This window comes from Vombatus ursinus, unplaced genomic scaffold (assembly GCF_900497805.2).
Source record: "Vombatus ursinus unplaced genomic scaffold, bare-nosed wombat genome assembly UNPS02014811.1, whole genome shotgun sequence".
NCBI lineage: Eukaryota > Metazoa > Chordata > Mammalia > Diprotodontia > Vombatidae > Vombatus > Vombatus ursinus.
Window position 1 is genome coordinate 5,662,809 of NW_020954589.1, and position 20,621 is coordinate 5,683,429.

The 20,621-nt window shown below is 40.0% G+C and overlaps 1 protein-coding gene across 1 annotated transcript; it reads left to right on the forward strand.

Moving 5' to 3' along the window:
- The first annotated feature begins 2,677 nt into the window (after positions 1-2,677).
- TRIM40 (tripartite motif containing 40) lies at positions 2,678-10,016 on the forward strand. The gene is made up of 5 exons (XM_027876661.1): positions 2,678-3,022; positions 4,553-4,645; positions 6,181-6,405; positions 7,071-7,093; positions 9,788-10,016. Exons 1-5 carry the CDS (start codon positions 2,678-2,680, stop codon positions 10,014-10,016), a joined length of 915 nt encoding a protein of 304 aa, XP_027732462.1.
- Positions 10,017-20,621: the final 10,605 nt, after the last annotated feature.

A 20,621-nucleotide genomic window follows, 5' to 3' on the forward strand; every position in this document is an offset into this window, starting at 1 on the left:
ACTTGGAATGGTCTCTTCCAGGTAGGTTCTATTCCATTAGTCCGATGAAAATTCTTAATGTAAGCATAGTCACCAGGTTGAAAGTCATGGAGGGAGAAGTCCAGTGGCCCAATCTGTACCATAGTTACTATTTGCTGAAGTTCCTTCAGTCTATGCTATAACTCCTGAGTGTAGGAGGCAACAAAAGTATCCCCTCCAAGCAATGAGATGTACACTAAAGAAAAAGGTTTTGATTTTATAGGAGCGTGTCCAAAAAGCATTTCAGAAGGGGACACATGACTTTCCCCCTTGGTCTACTTCTGAGATGGAAGAAAGCCAAAGGGAGAACATCAGGCCATTTCAAATGAGTTACAGAACACAGTTTTCCAATAAGGGATTTCAATTACTTCTTCATATGCTCAACCTGACCAGAACTCCAGGGATGATACAGAATGTGGAATTTGGGAGAGATTCCAAGGTTAGAATACATTTGGGAGAGGACAGAGTCAATAAAGTGAACTCCTCTATCAGAGTTAATGAAGGCAGGTGGGACATATCCAGGCATAATTTCTTTAAGCAATGTTTTAATAACAAAAACAGCAGTGACTTTTGAAGTAGGGAAAGCTTCTACCCAGTGAGCCAATTGATCAACTATAAGCAAACAGTGTTTTAGATATCCTGCCTTGGGCATGTTTATAAAATCTATTAAGTTTATAAAGTAAATGCTCAAAAGGGGTATGAGCAAGGGGGTGGCCGCCAAAAGCTGTAGTCTTAAAGGCGTGTTGATTAAAGGCCAGACAGATGGGGCAATGTTAAGTTATACAGGCAGTAACTGAGGTGATACCAGGAGCAACCCACTCACACCTAATTGAATCAACTATTCCCTGTGTGCCATAAAGACCACCAGAATGAACTGAAAGACATCTTTCGTAACTCTTGAGAGTGTATTTTCAGGTCAAGGTTTCAGGAAATTTTTCAAGAAAATGAAAGGAGAGGAAGTAGAGGCATTGAGGATAGATGGCTTTTTCAAGGAATTTAGCTGAGTAAAGGAAGGAGAGATATAAGATGATAGCTAGCTGGGATGGAAGGATAAAGTTAGATTAGGGGGGTTGAGGATGGAGAAGACATGGATATTTTATTTTTCAGGCAGTAGGAAAGAAGCCAGTAGGCAGAGAGAAATGGAATATTAGGAAGAGAGTGGTAATGATAGTGGTAGCAATTTGCTAGGGAAGGCAGGAAGAGATAGAAATGAAAGTATATGTAGAAAAAATGACCTCATCAGGGAGAAAGCCAACAAAGAATGGAGTGAAGGAGGAGATGGAGGGAGTTGATGTCAGAGGAATGTGAAATGAGGAGAGAGGAGAGAGTTTTTGGTGAACGACTCCAAATTTTTCAGTAAAGCATATATGACATGAAGTCCTTAGTTGGGAGGATGAGGAAGTACCAAGGGAGATTTGAAGAGAGAAAAAAGAGTTGGAATAGTGCTTAACACAGGGCTTGGAACACAAGAAGGTACTTGATGTAAATGCTTTTGTTCAGTCGTGTCCAACTTTGTGACCCCATTTGGAGTTTTCTTGGCAAAGATACTGAAATGGTTTGCCATTTCCTTCTCCAGCTCATTTTACAGATGAGGAAACTGAGACAAACAGGGTTTAGTGACTTGCTCAGGGTCACACGGCTAGAAAATGTCTGAGGCTGGATTTGAACTCACAGAGATGAGTCTTCCTGACTCCAGGCCTGACACTCTATCCACTGAACCACCTAGACATCCCTTAGGGAATGCTTGGTAACTAGATAACCACTGTGGTGAGAGGGATAGAGAATCTATTAGGGAGAAGTAACAGCAACAAAAGAAGTATTGCCTTGCAGCAGTGAAAAAAAACAGGTGAAATTATACAACAAATGTGTAGAGGAACCAATCAGCATTTTTTCATTACTCCCTCAAGCTCTGTTTAGTAGCACATGTACAGGAGCAAAGGAAGCAGATAGTGAGGCTAATCCAGGGTTAGGACTTGACAAGCCATGATCATCAAAAGGAAAAGGAGTAAATGGATTTAAGAGAAGATATTGACAAGTTGAATTGGTTTACCAAAGAGTAAAGCCTGGAAAGGGAAGAGAGGGGTGGCATCATGTGGGCCTGGCCTCCGAGCTCTGTGGCAGCCATAAACTGGCCTCTTCCCGCCCCACCTTCAATACAAACAAACCCAACACCATTTGGAAGATGGATAAAGGAGTCTTCATCATAGGATGAATTCCAAAGCCAAACAGACATTTTTAAAATTATCTACTATTTTTAGATTATCTTTCCCACTGCTTCTTCCTGTTTATAGAGTTCTTATTGGCAGATATGGAGTAAAGAAGTGTATGGTGTAGTGTCAGGGAAAGAGCAGTAGACTCGGAATTAAAAGACCTGGGTTTGGATCTGACCTCTGTGCATATACAAGCTGTTTGACCTTGGGTTCTCAAAACCTCAACTTCCTAATCAACAAAAGAGGTTTAGCACTTCTTACCGCACAGGGTTGTTCTAAGAAATGCATTTTGGAATAATGAAAGCTCTTTACAAATATGAAGTTTTAAAGCTCTATCTCTATGTATGCTAATATTATCCTTATTAATTGAGGTTGGGGAGCTGGATCTAACCCATTCTTAAGGAAACAGAGTAGACCCTGGGCAGAGAGACCACAACAGAATTGCAGCTATGGATCCCCAGCTGGCAAACAGTCCTGAGAAAGGACTCTGTCCCATCTGCCAAGAGCATCTAAGGGAGCCAGTGAGCACTGACTGTGGGCACTTCTTTTGCCAACTTTGCCTCATCCAGCAAGCTATAAAGGCCTCAGATGGGGACATCCTGAACTGTTCTGTTTGCCGGAAGCCCTGGTCTCCGAACATTCTAGGGGCAGGCTACTCCTGTGAGGACCACCAAAAATTGGTGGGCTGGTTCTGTGAAGAAAAACAACTTTTCCTGTGTTCTCACTGCCGTACATCTCCTGAACACCGAACCCACCATGAGCTATCCATTGATATAGCCATCATCCACTATAAGGTAAGTCCGTAAGAGCCAATCATCTGACTCTCTGGGACATTATCCTCTTCTGCACCATTTTCAGAGCATACAGTATCCTTAGTCCCCCAAGTCACTCTTACTTTTATCATATTCATTATTTCTTTCATGTCCTCCTAATTGGAATATTCTTCCTTGAGTCTAACTTATTTCCTTCATACTGCACTGTCCACAAAGGTGAAAGAAAATGTTTGCCCTCCTTCCCTTGGGCTCTGGTCCATTTTCACCCACATGTAAAAAGCTAGGTGATAATACCACTTCGATTTTGTATAGTGTGTTTCAATTTTCACAAAGCAGTTTCCTTACAAAGAGCCTCAGAGGTTCCCTTCAGTTCCCAATGTATGACAGTCATTTATTCATTCAATTAACATTTTTCCCAGTACCTACCATGGGTAAGACTCACATTTCTAAAGCACCTTAAGATCTCAAAGATGCTTTCTCCATTAAAGAAAAAAACTCCTGTGAGGGAAGTAGAAAAATAAAAAGTATTATACCCATTTTAAAGATGAAGAAACTGAGCCCCAGGGAGGTTATGTGATTTGCCTGTTTTCACACAACCAAGCAGAGACAACACTAGAGCCTAGGTTCCTAAGACAATAAATTTAGAGCTGGAAATGATGACTAATCCAAGTCCCTCATTTTCAGATATAGAAACTAAGACCCAGAAATGTTAAATGTCTTGTCCAAGCTCACACAGGTAATAAGGAAGAGAACCGGGGTTGGAGCAAAGGGCCTCTGATTCTCAATCCAATATCCTTTTCCCCAAACTGCACTATTCTCCAGCAGCTTATGACCCTACTGGGTCAATAAGACAGGCATACAAATAACTATAGTACAAGATAGAATGTGTTAAATACATAGGAAAGATTCATACAATGCTTTTAAGGATTCAGAAGAGGGAAAGATCACTTCTAAGTGAGGCAATCAGGGAAGCCTTCATGGAAGATACGCCATTTAAGCTAGGTCAAGGAGGATGGGTAGGATTTCAACAGTAGAGATTAGGTTGGGGGAGAGGGCATTGCAGTCAGAGAATATAGTTAGGGACACACTTGCTGAAGGAAAAATATTGTCCTGTCTATTAACCCAGTGAGAGATAACCTGGAAAAAGTAGATTAGGGCAAGGTCACAAAGGGTTTGGAGTCAGAGCAGTGTATTTGGAATCAGAAAGTCTAGGTTAAAACACCAACTCTGTCATTTATTATCTATGTGACCATGGTCAAATCACTCTCTCCCTCTCTTCCAGGGATTCCGTTTCCTCCTCTTAAAACAAAAGGGTTGGATTAGATGACCCTCAGGGTCTCTTCCAGTTCTAACATTCCATAAATACAATGAGATAATTTCATGAATGAAAAGCTAAGAAGTATTTTCCTCTCCTTGAATGGATATCTGTTCAAGAGGTGACTTTGACTAAAAAATTGGGAGGTTAGGGTTCAGAAAGTTGACACTGAACTCCTTCTTTTGAGTAGATGTACCATTCCCTTAATAATTACAAAGAAGTGCCTGTCTCCTCAGGAACGGATCCACCGAAAAGTCAGAAAGCTCCGGAAGTTCTTAGGGGAACTTTGCCACCTTCCCGAGGAAAAGGGAAAACTCCAGACTCTGTTGGTAGGTCCCCAAAACCTTAACAAGAAACATCTCTTATGTACATAAGTTTACTTCTTATGGCATGACTTTGAGGGCAAATGTATTTCTTTGAACATGAAGGTGTATATTATAGTGTAGGGGTAGAGGAAATCTGTGCTTGTGTTCATGTTTTGTGATTTCCATCTATCTATTAGTCAATAAACATTTATGAAACACCTACTATGTGCCAGGCACTATGCTAAGCACTGAGGATACAAAGAAAAGCAAAGACAGTCTCTGCTCTCAGGAGCTCATAATCAAATAAAGAAACATCACACATAAAACAAAGCTGAAAAGAAAGAGGGGGGTACTTGTGAAGCGGCAAGTGCAACCAGGTGGGAAATGATGATGGGAGGGAGAAGGATACATAGCACATGCATAGAGGTAATATTACCCTGTTTTACGGATAAAGAACTCGAGACTCAGAGAATTAAGCTACTTACTAATGATTATAGAAAGGAGATCAAAGAGAGGTGGCATGTGTTCAGTCTGTGGGTTACATGTCTCTCAGGAGCAGAAATGGGGTAATTAGAGTTGATATTATATATGGAATAGGGACTAGACCTGTGATTTCATTGGCATAGGAAACTTTCAAATGGAGGAAAGCCTCCACTAATGAAGGTGGGCACCTTCTCTCAAATCAGCAAGCATTTATTAAGTGCCTACTGTATGCCAGGCCCTGTACTAAGCACTAGGGATACAAAAAAAGACAAAAAACAGTTGCTGTCCTCAAGGAGATCATAGTTTAATGGAAGAGACAACATACAGACTAGGTACAAACAAGATATGTACAGGATAAACTAGAGACAAAGGAAAACACTAACATTAAGGGGAATGGGCAAAGGTTTCCTGTAGAAGATGAGAATGTAGCTGGTACTTAAAGGAAGCCAGGCAAGCTAGGAAGTAGAGATAAGCAGGAACAGCATTCCAGGCATGGGGTCAGCTAGTGGAAATGTCCCAAATCGGGAGATAGAGTGTCTTGTGTGAGGAAGAGCGAGGAAGAGCAAGGAAGCCAGTGGCGCTGGATCATAAAGTATATGGCAGGAAGTAAAATGCAAGAGATGGGAAAGGTTGGAGGGGAGGTGTCAGATCAGGACTTGAACCCACGTCTCCCTGTTTCTGAGGTCACCTCTTCATACATGATGACATGCTGCATCACCTGATGTTCATGTAGCATTCTATTCAAGTTGTCTCATTTGATTCTCATAGTAACCCTGTGAGACCAGCAGGGCTGGTGTCCCCATTTCATACAAATGAGGAAGATACAAGTCAGAGAGCTGAAGTGACCACACAAGGACACTTCACTGATTCCAAACCCATTGTTTTTGCCAGTGAACAGCTGCCTGATGCAATTGTCCCAGAGGAGTGATAGTGAGGCTGAGGGACCTATCCTTTTCCATGGCTCTCTTTCCATCGCCAATTCAGATTCTTGATAGTCACTTTATCTCCTCTCCTCCAGGGCTGAAAGATGAACTCATTTTGCGTTCCTTAAGCTCCAGGATTTTCTTTTTCTGCAGAAACAGATAGATTCAGAAAAGCATAGGCTGAAGGCTGTATTGGAGAAACAACAAACAGGGGAACAGTTGGGCTCTCCCCTTCAGCAGTGGCTACGTGGGCTGAATAGCATCTCAGAAGAGGTGAAAGAACTCCATGACAAAATCTCTGAGGCAGAAACCTATCTGAATGACCTGATCACTGAATTGGAGAAGACATCTAAGGAACTGAACATCACCTTGCTAAAGGTCAATAGCTTGCCCCCAAATTAGGAACCTCTGAAGCACTACAGCTATCTCCTTTTTGTCTCTAAGATTTGTGTGATTCTCCCCAGTTACACAGAGTGATACTGGAACCCAGAAGTGACTCTGTGACTTGCCCAAGGTCACACAGCTTATCTGTAATGTAAGAGTAGAATGGGACATGCAGGAAGAAAGAAAATAAGGAAAAGAAAAATGCATTTATTAAGTACCTGCTGTGTACCAGGCACTGTGCTAGGTGCTTTATAAATATTGTCTCTTTTGATCCTCACAATGACCCTGGGAAGTAGTTATCATTGTCCTCATTTTACAGTTGAGGAAACTGAGGCAGACAGAGGTTACATGATTTGCCAAAGGGCACACAGCTAGTAGGTGTCTGAGGTCCAATTTGAGCTCAGGTCTTCCTGATTCCAGGCCCTGCATTCTCCCCATTGTGCCACCTACGTGGCCTCTATTCCTCATAGCCCAATGAGGAGACTGACCACACCCTGTTTCCCTCAGTTTGGAGAGGTAATTCCTGAGCTAGATGGCCTGGGAATGGAAATAATCGTCTCCTATGTTCCTAAGGATGTAGATGTAACCCTTGGGTGGGATGGTAGAATGGACATAATATCTGGAACTGAATTCCTGTTATTTTCTCTTTTTTCTCCTAGAGTGTCAGAGATTTATTGAACAGGTATGGAACTTCATTTTCTCTATTTCCCCCCTTTTCCTTTGGACTCATACACAATTGTTCATTAAACACATACAGAAAAACACAAACATACAGATATATGGACAGACACACAGGTGTATAATAATATACATACAGACACACAATTTCAATATAATTTGCATGTGGATCACCAGAATCTCACAAGCCCCCAGTATGGTTACCTCTACTAGTCAGTCAAAGGACACAAACAGTTTAAAGCAATGACATTTAATGAAATAACATAGAAAAACAAGTAGCAATAAAACATAAACCTGGAGCATATTCTCCCACAAATACATACATAATCAGTGGGAAGAGTGGACATGCACAAGGAATTTGCATAAAGGGGTATATACATAGTGAACATATTTGACCAAAATGCAAGAATGGAGAGGGATGACTCATGCCTCTTACACAATAGGACCACTGATGTCACTGATGTCTTCTGGTGATACCAATGATCTTCTCCTGACAAATCCTCTCTCCACCACTCCAAATTCTTCATGTAGCATGTACTCTCTGCCAGATGCATAATCTCTGCCAGATGTGTAGTCTCCACTGGGCATTGCTTCCTACTGGTCCCATGACTACCATTGGTTACTGCCAAGGACAACTCCATTGGGCATGAATGAGTTGGTGGAGTTTCTCCACTCCTAGCTTCAAACTTCAGCTCAAGACCTTAGGTGGGATTCTATCCCTTTCTTAAGAGGATGAGTGGCCTCTGCATTGCTTCTTTAATTTTAAGTCCATGGGTTTTGCAAGGAATGAGGAGATGTTAATGCTCTTTCAGAAATGCAAAAACTCTTACCCACCCAGTCATTAGACAGGAACAGAGTGATGGGGATGGAAATCTTCCCAGAGTAAAGGGGAAAAAACTTTTCCTACTATTTTTTTTTCTGAAGCAGTGGTCTATGTTTCTTAGAAACTTGTCTAGAAGAAGCTTTCCTCTCCAGGATTTTTCTTACCCCAGGATCCAACATCTCTGAAACACAGAGCAGGGCTTTACCCAACTCCCTAGTGATCTCAGGTTTAATTCTTTTTTTTTTTTAAACTACATTTCCTAGCCATTGTGGTTTGAATCTGTCCTAAACCCTAGCTGAACATAGTTTCATATGCCTGTAATCCCAGACACTGGGGAGGTTGAGGCTGGTAAGATCTCTTGAGCTCAGGTCTCTTGAGCTGCAGTCAGCTATGCTTATCAAGAGTTCAGTATTAATACGGTGAGCCCCTCAGAGAGGGGGAAGGGGCACCAGGTTGCCTAAGGAGAGAAAAAAACAGAATAGGTCAAATCTCCCGTGCTGATTAGTAGTGGGATCAGGCCCATAAGTACTAACTTCATTTCTAATCTGGTAAAGATGGAGAGAACCAGTCTTTCAAACAAAAAATAAAATGCTCCCTAGTTTAGAGATAGAAAGTCTATATGACTCCCTGCTTAATTTCCTGTAGTTAAATTAAGCTAGCCACTGTTGCAATATATCTAGATTCTTCTAGTGAACTGCTTAGGGATCTGGGAGTCAGGGTCATCCCTATTTCTCAGTTTTTGTTTTGTTTTGTTTTTATTAGGCAATTAGGGTTGTGACTTGCCCAGGGTCACACAGCTAGTTAGTGACAAGTGTTTGGTCTGAAGCCGTATTTGAACTCAGGTCCTCCTGACTTCAGGGCTGGTGCTTTATCTACTGTGCCACCTAGCTGCCCCTATTTCTCAGTTCTAAAACTTTTCCTATACCACAAAAATTAGTAGGAAAGGGGAAAGCATGGAAACAAAGCTAAACTGAGGGGGAGAGATCATTACTTATCCCTTACTTAATTGCATTTATGGATGAGCATCAACAGAGCTTTTTCAGGCCTTGAGCTTCCCTTACTCCCATTCATGAACAATTTGCTCCCATGTGCTTCTCCTCCAACAGTGAATTGTCATGGAGCACACAATTTATTCTTTTTTTTTTTTTCCAGTGGTAAAGATTTTATTCTTAAATCCTAGGAGTTATATCACTTTTGTGAATTTATTCAAATAGGTACATTACAGCTGTTTGGCTCATAGTTTCCAAATTCAAACTTGATAGAAAAAATTTAACCCTGTTCTGTAATTTTTATCAAAATTTTGCCTAAATACAACAACTAGGGCTAAGGACTCACCAAGGAAAGGGCTCTCCTTCCCGTTCTCCCTCTCCATCTAGGGCCACTGAAATCCTCTCAGATTCTCCAAACTGGAGTCTGGGGTCTCCATACTTAGCAAGAGGATGGAGCTGGAGCGGGGGAATGGCATTGTTATCAAGGAGCCAAGAATAGAGACCCCCTCACCAACATAGAGTGGGGACATGCAATTTATTCTCTATCTATACTACACTACTACATAAAAGGTGGGGCTTGTTGTTGTTCAGTTGTTTCAGTTGTCAGACTCTTTGTGACCCCATTTGGGGTTTTCTTGGCAAAGATAATGGAATAGTCTGCCATTTCCTTCTCCAGCTCATTTTACAGATGAAGAAACTGATGGTTAAGTGACTTGCCCAGGGTCATACAGCTACTAAGTGGCTGAGGTCAGTTTTGAATTCAGGTCTACTTGACTCCAGGCTCAGCATTCTATCCACTACGCCACCTAGTTGCCCAAAAGGTTGGTTAGCCATCTATAAATTGTATAACCCAATATAAAAACCCAAGAATTTTCTCTCTTTCTAGGAGTGTTCCAGGAAAACTATGCTACCCAGAGGCCAACTCTTCTGTGTTAGAGCAGAAAGTAGGAAAGCTGCTTCAACAGACGTCCTCATCTGTGAACGCCCCTACCTCAGAACTGTTTGACTCTCCTCTCTCTCCTCCACCATCCTCCTCCAACCAACTTCCAGGCTGGACTGATTCTTCCTTGGCACTAGCTCCTGGGCCTGTCCCTACGTCCCTCCCTGATTCCTGACCCACTTACACTTGGCCTATGGCAATAAGTTCCTTCTTAGACTCCTTTCTCCTTACCCTGTGACTCCCACCTACAGAGATCAAGATGGCACACATCTTCAGGGTTCTTAACTACCTCTCCTGCTGCTGAGAAAATAATAGTAGCTACCAGTTACTTTCCCCCCACCATCACCAGCAGCTTGGAAATGAGAACATCCTGGTTGCTTAAGGGCATATGCAGCAGACATTAGTGGTATTTAATGTAGAGAGAAGAGCACTAAATTTGTAGTTGGGGGCCTTAGTTATAGCAGGGGTGACCATGGAAACCCTTGATTGATTTGATTAATCTCGCCCTGGTTCCACCACATGAAATTGTGGCCAAGAAGCCTTGTTAGTTACCAGAAGCACCTCCAATCGAGCTCAAAATGCATGCTTGACACCTTTCTGGGAAGACATAGTAAATTCCTTATTGGTCCTCAGTGGCTAGAACTCTCTCCTGAGGATTGACAGAGGCCCAGCAGAATAGATATATGTAGGAAGAGCACCTCTCTCTATGACCTGTGAAAAATCCAAAGAAAAATTGCTCCAACTTATCCTTAAGAAATTCTCCTAGCACTTTCTCTACCTTCCAGCAAAAGGGGGCAGGGGCGGGGAGACAAAGGGATTTCTCTCCTCTACCTGAATTGGCTTTGGCATCTTCCATCATAAATACACAGCAGTGACTAGTGACCCTTAAAGACAGACATTTCCAGCCTTGATGATTACCTTGTGAGTTAAGAGCTCTTGATCCAGGCATCAGACAATCAGAGAGAGTCTCTACCAGTTCACTGTTCAGGGAAGAACATCATTCCCAGGACAATCCTGCACCGAAGAACCATCAAAAACCATGCCTGAGCTGGCCAGAAATCTGAACCTTGACAACCCTCCATAACAATTGTTGTGAGTTGCTGGAGCAGTCCAGGTCTGTTATTAATGTGAACTCTCTGTTCAGCAATCCCACAAAGGGTCTTTCCCTTCCAGGAACAGCATATAAGCATAATGGACTATTTGTTATGGTTTGAGTTATTTGTTTGTTTGATGTTTTTGTATTTGTTTATGTGTACCTGTGAGTTCTTTGCATGTCATGTAGCTTCTGTGGTAGAGGAAATAAACCATTGTCCTATACCTGATACCTGTACTGTATATTAAGTGCTTTTGTGGGAGAGTTCTTTGTTACTAGTGATTGGGAAAACCTTATAGTGTCTTTGAAATTTCTCTGGAGTTTTATTCTCTATGAGATTCAGCTTTCTCATCTATAAATGGAAATTTTTACTTTATTTAGCTCACAGAATTGTGAAGATTAGATGAGAAGCTATATGTGTAAAGCTCTATAAATGGTAAATTACTATGCAAATAGAAAGTATGTTTATTAATTCATTTCAATTTAACAAAAATATATGACCCTTATACTTGATGGGAGGCACTGGGCTGAGCAATGAAAATACAAAGACACAGATGCTGTTCTCAAAGAGCTGCCAATATAATTGGTGGAAAGTGGAAGGAGACGTTATACATCCAGGCAAAGTACAATGAAAAACTGAGGAGGACAAAATCACTTTTAAATAAAAAGGTAAATGATGGAGGATATGGCAACTGAGTTAGGCCTTGTTGGAAGGCAAGGAATTCAATGGATAGATATTTGGGGAGTGTGGGAGTCCATTCTAGGCATAGAGATCGATATAAGCAGAGGCATAGAGAAGAGAGCAGACAGGGTAAGGAGGGATATAACAGAGAATAATGCAATTTAGCCAAAACATGGAATATGCAGAATTGCATGAGATAAGACTAGAAAGGCTGGCCAGATTATAGAAGGCCTTGAATTCTAGCATCAAGGGAGGAATGAAATAAACAATGTCACCAGAAGAATACTTGAGCAGTGATTCATGTAAAGAATATATAAGCAAGGGCAGAGACTGAAGAAAGAAAGATCAAGGAGGAGGTTCTTAGAATAATCTAGGTAAGAAGAAATGATTACCTAATCTAGAATAGTTAAAAGTTGGAATAAAGAGGAAGAGATAGAATAGCAATACTGCCAAGAAGAATTGACATAATTACTCATTTATGTGCAAAATATCTTCTCAGATAGAATGTAAGCTTCCTGAGGGCAGGGACTATTTCATTATTTTTTTCTATATATCCCTAGCACCTAACCCAGTGCTGGTTCATAGTAGGCACTTAATAAATGCTTATCAATTGATTGATTTATTGAATCAACAAGTACTTACTGAACCCTCTATAACAGCAGTTCTTAAACTTTTTGACTTAAACTTTTGACCCCTTTACACTCTTAAAAATTATTGAGAACCCCAAAGAGGACCCATATAAACAAAAAAAATTTTATATAGGTTATAACAATATTTACCATATTAGAAATTAAAACACACATTTTAAAATGTGTTAATTTTTAAACAATTTTATTACATATTGATACAGATAACTGTTTTCCAAAAAGGTGGCATCATTTTGTATATTTCTACAAATCTCTTTTAGCACACTAATACATTGTTGGTGGAGTTGTGAACTGATCCAACCATTCTGGAGAATAATTTGGAAATGTTGGGATTTGTTCTGTAAAATTTGGATTCAGTCAAAAGGTCACACTTAAGGATCTAGAAGGCCACATGTGGCCTCAAGGCTATAGGTTCCCCACCCCTGCCCAAAGAGATCATAAAAAGGGGAAATGATCCAAGTGTACAAAAATATTTATAGCAACTCTTTTTGTGGAGGTAAAGAATTGGAAATTTAGGGGATGCCCATCAATTGGGAAATGGCTGAACAGGTTCTGGTATGTGAATATAAAGGAATACTATTGTGCTATAAGAAACGATGAAATGATGAGGAGAAATGATGATGAAAAAAACCTGTAAAGACTTACATGAACTGATACTAAGTAAAGTGAGCAGAACCAGGAGAACATTGTACACTGCATCAGCAACATTGTGCAATGATTATCTGTGATGGACTTAGCTCTTCTCAGCAATGCAAAGATCCAAGACAATTCCAAAAGACTGATGATGGAAAATGCTATCCACATCCAGAGAAAGAACTATAGAGTCTGAATGCAGATCGAAGCATATTATTTTCATTTTGGGGGGAGTTTTTTTTGTTGTTTTTTTCTTTCTTGTGGTTTTTCCCTTTTGTTCTGATTCTTGTTTCACAGCATGACTAACGTGGAAATATATTTAACATGATTGTACATGTATGCCCTATATCTGATTGCTTGTTGACTTGGGGGGTGGGGGGGGGACAAGAGGAAGGGAAGGAGAAAAATTTGGAGCTCAAAATTTTACAAAAATGAATGTTTAAAGCTACCTTTACATGTAATTGGAGGGGGAGAATAAAATACTATTAAGAAAAAAATAACATAAAATAAATTATCTTTTGCAATCTTCAGTACTTCAATCTGTACTGTCCTGCCCATGACAAGTCAAGTATTTTTTCTTCATGGTAACAGCAGCTGGGTTGTTTGTTGTTGTTGTGGTTGTTGTTGCAGCTTGCTGTTCATTTGTTTTTGTTGGCCTCCTCATTCTTATTCCAACTTCAAAAAACCCTGTAGAAGAATTAATAACAAGTTCATCCACTTGTAGGTCCTTCCAGAGACCTTTGCTTGTTTTCTAAGGGGTCGATTACACAGTTTTACAGCAATAGTTTGTCAGTTCTTGACATTTTTTGTTTTGTTTTCTACCACACTTTCCTTTGATGCAATTGATCTTGTTTCCTATTGACGCTGAATTGTTCTGGTTGCTGCTATCTTTTGTATCAGTCTACCTTTTCTAGGTCTTTTTTGTATTTCTGCTTCCCTTTGCTCCACTGGCTCTCTGAGCAATTCTTGTTGCCATTTCATGTTTATTTTGGTCTGCTCATCTTTGGAATAGTAATTGTAATAGCAGTTGTAGGAATGACAGAGAAATTGATTTTTTTTTTCTTGAAAAATCTTGCATTGCCATCAGAAAGTATGTTTACCAAGACCCTCAGCATTCTCGTTCTGGTTTTTGGTGCTTTTTTAAAAAAAAATATATTGTCATTAAGCTTCAACAGGTGGTATCTCAAAGTTGTTTTAATTTGCATTTCTCTAATCAGTAGTGACTTAAAGCACAAAAAGGTAATTTTTGCTGATGAAACTTACTTTTTTACTCAAGGCTTTGCCAAAAGAACCAAATTCTAAACTTCCACCAAATTCCCCACCAAAGAACCAAATTCTAAACTTCTCCAGCCAAATGGAAATATTCCAGAGGGTGCTGATTGCTCCATAATAGGAGACTTTGGCAATGGGGATAAATCAGATGTGCACAACAACAAGAAAAAGAAACCTCAGATTTGTTGAGGTTGGATAGAGGTCTACAGAGTTTTTATACATCTTGTCTTACAATCCATTTCAATTCCATCCAGATATAAAACCTTTTTGTTCAACTCCAACTCTCATTGAGTTTTATAGTATCAATTTGTTTTCATCAAATGTATTAAGTGGTATTGTTGAAAAATTTCATGATGTGGTTAAGGGTCCAAACTGATCCAAACTGAAAAGAACATGATCAATCTGAATAAGATCGTATTTTTCTTTTTTCCAATGTCACTTCATTTTTTCCAAGAACCAAAGGACCATCTAGATTGATTATAAATTCCTTTATGGCAGAGATCACTTCTTATACCTCTTTGCATCCCCCATTGCCCAGCTGAGTGTCTTGCACAGAGTATGTGTTCAATAATTTTTGGGGGGGCTAGGCAATGGGATTAGGTGACTTGTCCAAGGTCACACAGCTAGTAAGTGTCAAGTGTCTGAGGCCAGATTTGAATTCAGGTCCTCCTGACTCCAAGGCCAGTGCTCAATCCACTGAGCCACCTAGCTGCCCCCCTACTACTATCTGAAGAAGTATACATAAAAGATGAATGCTATCACAAGATGAAACCATATCAAAACTATCGTTTATGTCAAATAACTCAAACACCACTCTATAGTACCTTTATTTTATATGTACCTTTATATGTACCTTTATTTTATAACATCAAAGTATCCCATTCTATTACTGTATAATAATTTAATCAGTAATTTTACAATTCTTAAATATGTTTGCTTTTTGCTATTACAAATAAAGCAACCATTAATTTTTGTAAATATAGGTCCTTTTTTCCCTTTTTAATGATTTTTGAGATAGAATCATAGCAAAAGAATTGCTGGGTCAAAAGCTGTGATCAGTTTTGTGATTCATTGTATATTGCTCTTCAAAATGTTTGCGTCAGCAATCCCAGGAACAACTTGTAGCCAGGGATTGAACAGGGCATTCCCTGAGCTGCCCTGCCAGTTTCTGGCCATCCATATTTGTTAACTCAGTGCTTGGGTACTTTGGGGATGACAAGCTCCCTGGTTACTTCTGACTAGTCATGTGCAAATCAATATTTGGACATTTTGGGAATGATGAACAGAAAGAGCCAATATCTCAATGGGCCATTAAAAAGGCTCTACCTCTGGCTCTCTTTTCTTTCCACCCTCCAGGGAGCATCATGTAACTAGGGAACTTCCTTGGGGATGAGGAAGTTCTGGTCCTTCTTCACACTAACTGCAGGTCAGCTACTCCTGCATAACAGCTAGAGAAAGGAAGTTCAGCTAGTCAAGCTTGAGGATAGGCCCTGGACAACATCTTTAGTTTTGGGTTTCTTTTCCTCATCCTGGGTGACTGAAAATCAAACTTGAGATGGATTTGCCTCCAGGCTCGGAGACAAGAATGTGAGTTTGATGGCCCTGGAGTCAAGAGGACCTGAGTTCAAATCCAGCCTTAGACCAAACACTTGACACTTACTAGCTGTGTGACCCTGGGCAAGTCACTTAACCCCAACTGCCTATAAATTAAAAATATATCTTAAAAAAAAGATTGTGAGTTTGGAAAGTCCAGAGATTCTGAGTCCTCAATCAGGCTGTACTTCAAAATGAATCTCCAGCAACTATGCCAGTGATCTGGGAGAGGATAGATGGTGGTCAGCCAACAGAGTAACCTAATCCCCTGCCTGACTTGCTAGAAAACAAGGGGCATAGCATAGAGTCAAGAAGAGATATACAATGTTTAGTTGGCAGTCCTTTCAAATGCTTTGTATTTTTATGGTTTTAAGTCTCAACTTTCTCAGCAGTATTAACAGTAGTTATTACTGTTGCTTGTTTAGTTAGCGTAAGTATTCTATCAAAGCTTGCTTGAGTTTTATGTTAAGTATTTCTTCTGTGTATAAAATAATTGACTGAAAAGGTGATTAGAGTTAGACTGTAAGACATCCACAAATAGTATTTAAAAAAAAAACAAGACTGAAGCACTCAATAATTATGAAGAGTAGGGAAAAGTTTGCAGAAATTTGCATTGTATAAAATGCTTATATTTCTACCAAAGCCTTTTTTCTCTCTTCCAGATGTGAATTGTGGCAGCTAGGTGGCACAGTGATAGGATGCCAGTCCTAGAGTCAGAAAGACTCATCTTCCTTAATTCAAATCTGACCTCAGACACTTATTAATTGTGTGACCCTGAGCAAGTCACTTAATACTGTTTGCCTCAGTCTCTTCATCTGTAAAATGAGCTTGAGAAGGAAATGGCAAACCACTCCAGGATCTCTGCCAAGAGAATCCTAAATTGGATCACAAAGACTTGGACACGACTAAAAATGACTGAACAAGAAGACGAGAATTTTTTCATCTGTTAACGATTTCTGTTATCTGTTTTCTAAAAGAATGCCTCTCCACACTCCAGGTTGTTGGTGAGAATAAGAAGTGAGGCTTCAATTGAAGGAATAGGGAAGGGGAGGAGGAGAGGGAAAGTGAGGGAGTTGAAGAGAGAAGATGATTCTTGCTTGTCAAGGTGTTAAAGAGTAGGAGAGCATTATACAGAAGAAAAGAAAGACAATTGTATAATTAGGGATTAAAAAGAGTTGAGATTCTTCCTGAAGAGGAAGGAGCTGGAGGCTCTTAAGAGAAAGAAATTGCTTGTCCTCCAAATGGCAGAGAAAGTAGAAACGCTGAAACCATCAGGTGAAAGATCATCCAGTAAACACCCAAGGAGGAAGAGAAGAATATTAGTAGTCAATGATTCCCTGCTCAGGGATACTGAGGCAGCTATTTATCCAATTTAGAACAGCAATTAAGAAATATGCTATCTTCCCAGGGCATGTATCCAAGGCATAACAGGGAAACACTCAAGACTTACCAATTAAATGTTAACTACCCATTTCTAGTGATTTACATGGGCACCAATGACACTTCCAGAAGGAATAAAAAATATTGCCAACAATTAGGAAGTTTTGGACAAGAAACTGAAGACCATAGGGTCATAGGCTGTATTTTTCCCCACTGTTATCCAGTGAAGTCAAAGGATTCAGAAGAGAAAAATTAATCTGGAAAGTGAATAGCTGACTCAGTAGTGCTTAAAATTGGATTTGGAGTTCTAGACCATAGCTTAAAAAATAGAGATTCCTTACCTGAAATGGAATGCATTTGACAGTGGCTGATAAGAATGTGTTTTCTAGATGCCTTACAAATTTAATCAAAAGAATTTCAAACTAAAAGAAACAAGGAAAGGAGAAGACTACCTGTGTATGTCTTCCAAGTTATATACCACAGAAAGCAGCAACAAAGCAAAAGTAGTTGAAGTACTCCAAAATTTACAGGACACAAAATCTAAAAAAGTCAATAATAAAACACATAGCCTCAATTGTCTCTACATAAATGCCCAAATCTAAATAATAAACAAAAGGAATTAGAGGTCCTAATGCAAGGAGGTAAATTTAACCTCATAAGTATCACTGGGTCTTGGTGGGCTAAAACTCATGACTGGACTATGGCTCTAAATGGGTTGATTCAAATGATTCAAAAGAACAGGTTAGGAAAAGGGGGATAGGAGGATACTGTATCTTAAGAAGGTCTAATTATGTGAGGAAATATAGGAGCCAGAAAGGGGAAGATCTGAGGGAGGGAGAAACTGAAGTGATTTTGTCATTAGAATTGGACAGAAAGAGGTAATAGATGAAGAGTTACAAGAAGGTATCACAAACCTGACACAGAAGCAAGATTTAGTGTCAGTGTAAGACTTCAATTATCCAGGCACTTGTTGGATCGCTCTCTTTTCCTTTCCCCTTTCCCATCCCCTCCCATTGTCCTCCTTCCCCCTCTCCCTCTCCTTTAGACCACATTGTATGAGGATCAGTTGAAGGAAGTAAGGATGTTTAAGTTGGAGAAGAGAAAACCCAGGGGAAACATAACTGTCTTCAAGAATGTAAAGGGCTATCGTGTGGAAGAGAGATTAGGCTTGTTCTGTGTGGTCCCAGAGGGAAGATCCTGATGCAATGGGTGGAGGTTACAAAGAGAAGTAGAATGGGCTGCCTTGAGATGTGATGGGATCCCTCTCCTGGTAGATGTTCAAGCAGAGGTTGCCCGTATGTAATAATGGGGGCTCTTTGCATGTATGGGCTGTATTGGATGGCCACTGAGAACCCTGTGAACTCTCAAATTCTGGGATTCACATTGTCCGCTGAGTACTTTTCTACCAGGTACTTTGAGGAAACCCTAGATGTGATCCCAAATCTAATCTTCTCATAAATCGTCTCCTAGGCACCAGAATGGGAGTATAAGGAGCCAAGGAGTTTGAGAAAAGGAGCATAACTTGTTATCAGAGTCCAGGCTTCCCCAGAACTGAACCTAGTCACGGCCACAATCAATAGAAATGTATTCGACTTAGTGGTTATTTCAATCCTTCTTTAGAAGAAGCAGTGAGGAGAACTGATAGTCTTGATCTGATCCTTACCAACAAGGAGGTCAAGACCCAAAAAGATCTTGATAGGCTTGAGCGTTTGGGCTGAATCTAACAAGACGGGAATTCAGTAGAGATAAATGTAAAGTCCTACACTTGAGTACAAAAGTCAGCTTCACAAGGACAAGGTGGAGGAGGCATGATTAGACAGCACTTACTCTAAAAGAGGTTCTGGCCTGCAAGCTCAATGTGAGTCAGCTGTGTGATGTGGCTGCCAAAAAAAACCTAAAGGAATCTTGAATTCCATTGAGAAGTGCACCTGATGTAGCTAACGTAGAAATGCCAGGAGCCTAAGGTGGACATGATCACTTAATATGAGAATTTGTCATAAAGATAGGAAGGAGAGCCAGGAACAGCCTGGTGTGCACCCTAAAGTTGGCGGAAGCAGATTAAAAAGGGTTCAGAAAAAAAGATAGGCTACTCTCCTGGACTTAATGATCTGCAGAACCCATCATCCTGCAAGAGAAAATTAACTCTAACTCTCACCTCCTCAAATCATTGCCCCAGCTGCTGGACTTCATCATGCCTCCCATGCTAACTACACTTCTCACCCCCTTTTCAGCTCCTTTTTAGTTGTTTTCTCCCATTAGATTATAAGCTTCTTGAAGGCAGAGATTGCCTTACACTTTTCTTTGTGTCCCTAGTGTTTAGCACAGTTCCTGGCAAATAATGAGTATTTATTGACTCTGACTCTGGATACCTTGGACTAAAACTCTCTGTTAAGCCAGAATGGCAAAATGGATGGAGGAATGGAATTGGAACCAGAAAAACCTGAGTTCTAATCCTGCTTCTACACTTACTTGCTGTATATCCATGGGCAAGTCATTGAAAACTCCCTGGGCCTCAGTTTCCATATTTGTAAAATGGGAATGTTGCTTTTGCTTCAAGTATTTCTTGTCCTTACCAGAGGCCATCTTTGTGGTTAGCATGAATTCATTTACCAGAACCTGACCATGCCTAATTGAACTGATTAGAACAAGGAACTGCACAGCTAAGAATGGAACAATGAACCGTAGTTATTCTGTCAAGGTGTAGTCTCTATAAAGGACCAGTCTGAAAGTCTGCCAGCTTTACCCCTATTCTTCATAGAAAGCAATAGAAATAATTTTAATGACCCAATTGAAAGCAATAAAAATCAACAGGCAGAAGATAATACAAATAAACTCAAATTAATCTTTCTTTGACCACTAGATGTGGTTTCGGCCGTATTTATGAACTTAAGTATATTTGATATCCTGGGTATATCCCTCAAAAGTAACATTTCATAATGGAGTAAATACTGTTTTTGGAGACAGAAGATCTGGATTTGAGTCCTGGCTTCAGCCCTTACTTGCTACATGACCCTAAGCAAGTCACTTTACCCTCTTTAGATTTCTGTTTCCTAATCTATAAAAAGGTTATAATAATGCTTGTCATATACCTATATTATTTATAGGTTATATAGGCATATATTATCTATTTCACAGGGGTGTTGTCAAGAAAGTGCTTTACAAACCTCCAAGTGCTACATAAATGTGAGTTATTTTTTAAATTCTCATTCTCTTCTTCAGTGGGAATTCATATAGAAAGATAAGCCGCTTTCTATTTTTCTTTTATATTAAATGTTCTACATACATTGGTACAGTTGGCTAATCTTGCATCATCATGGTCATTATTATTATTATTATTATTAATATTATCATTACACAAAGAAAACCCCCAAGGGAGAACTGACTCACAAAGATTTGAAAAGCTGCCAATTTCTCTATCTCACTCCTTCTGACTTCACCTCTCTTTAATCATGCTTGGAATGGACAGCATTCCCTTAGATG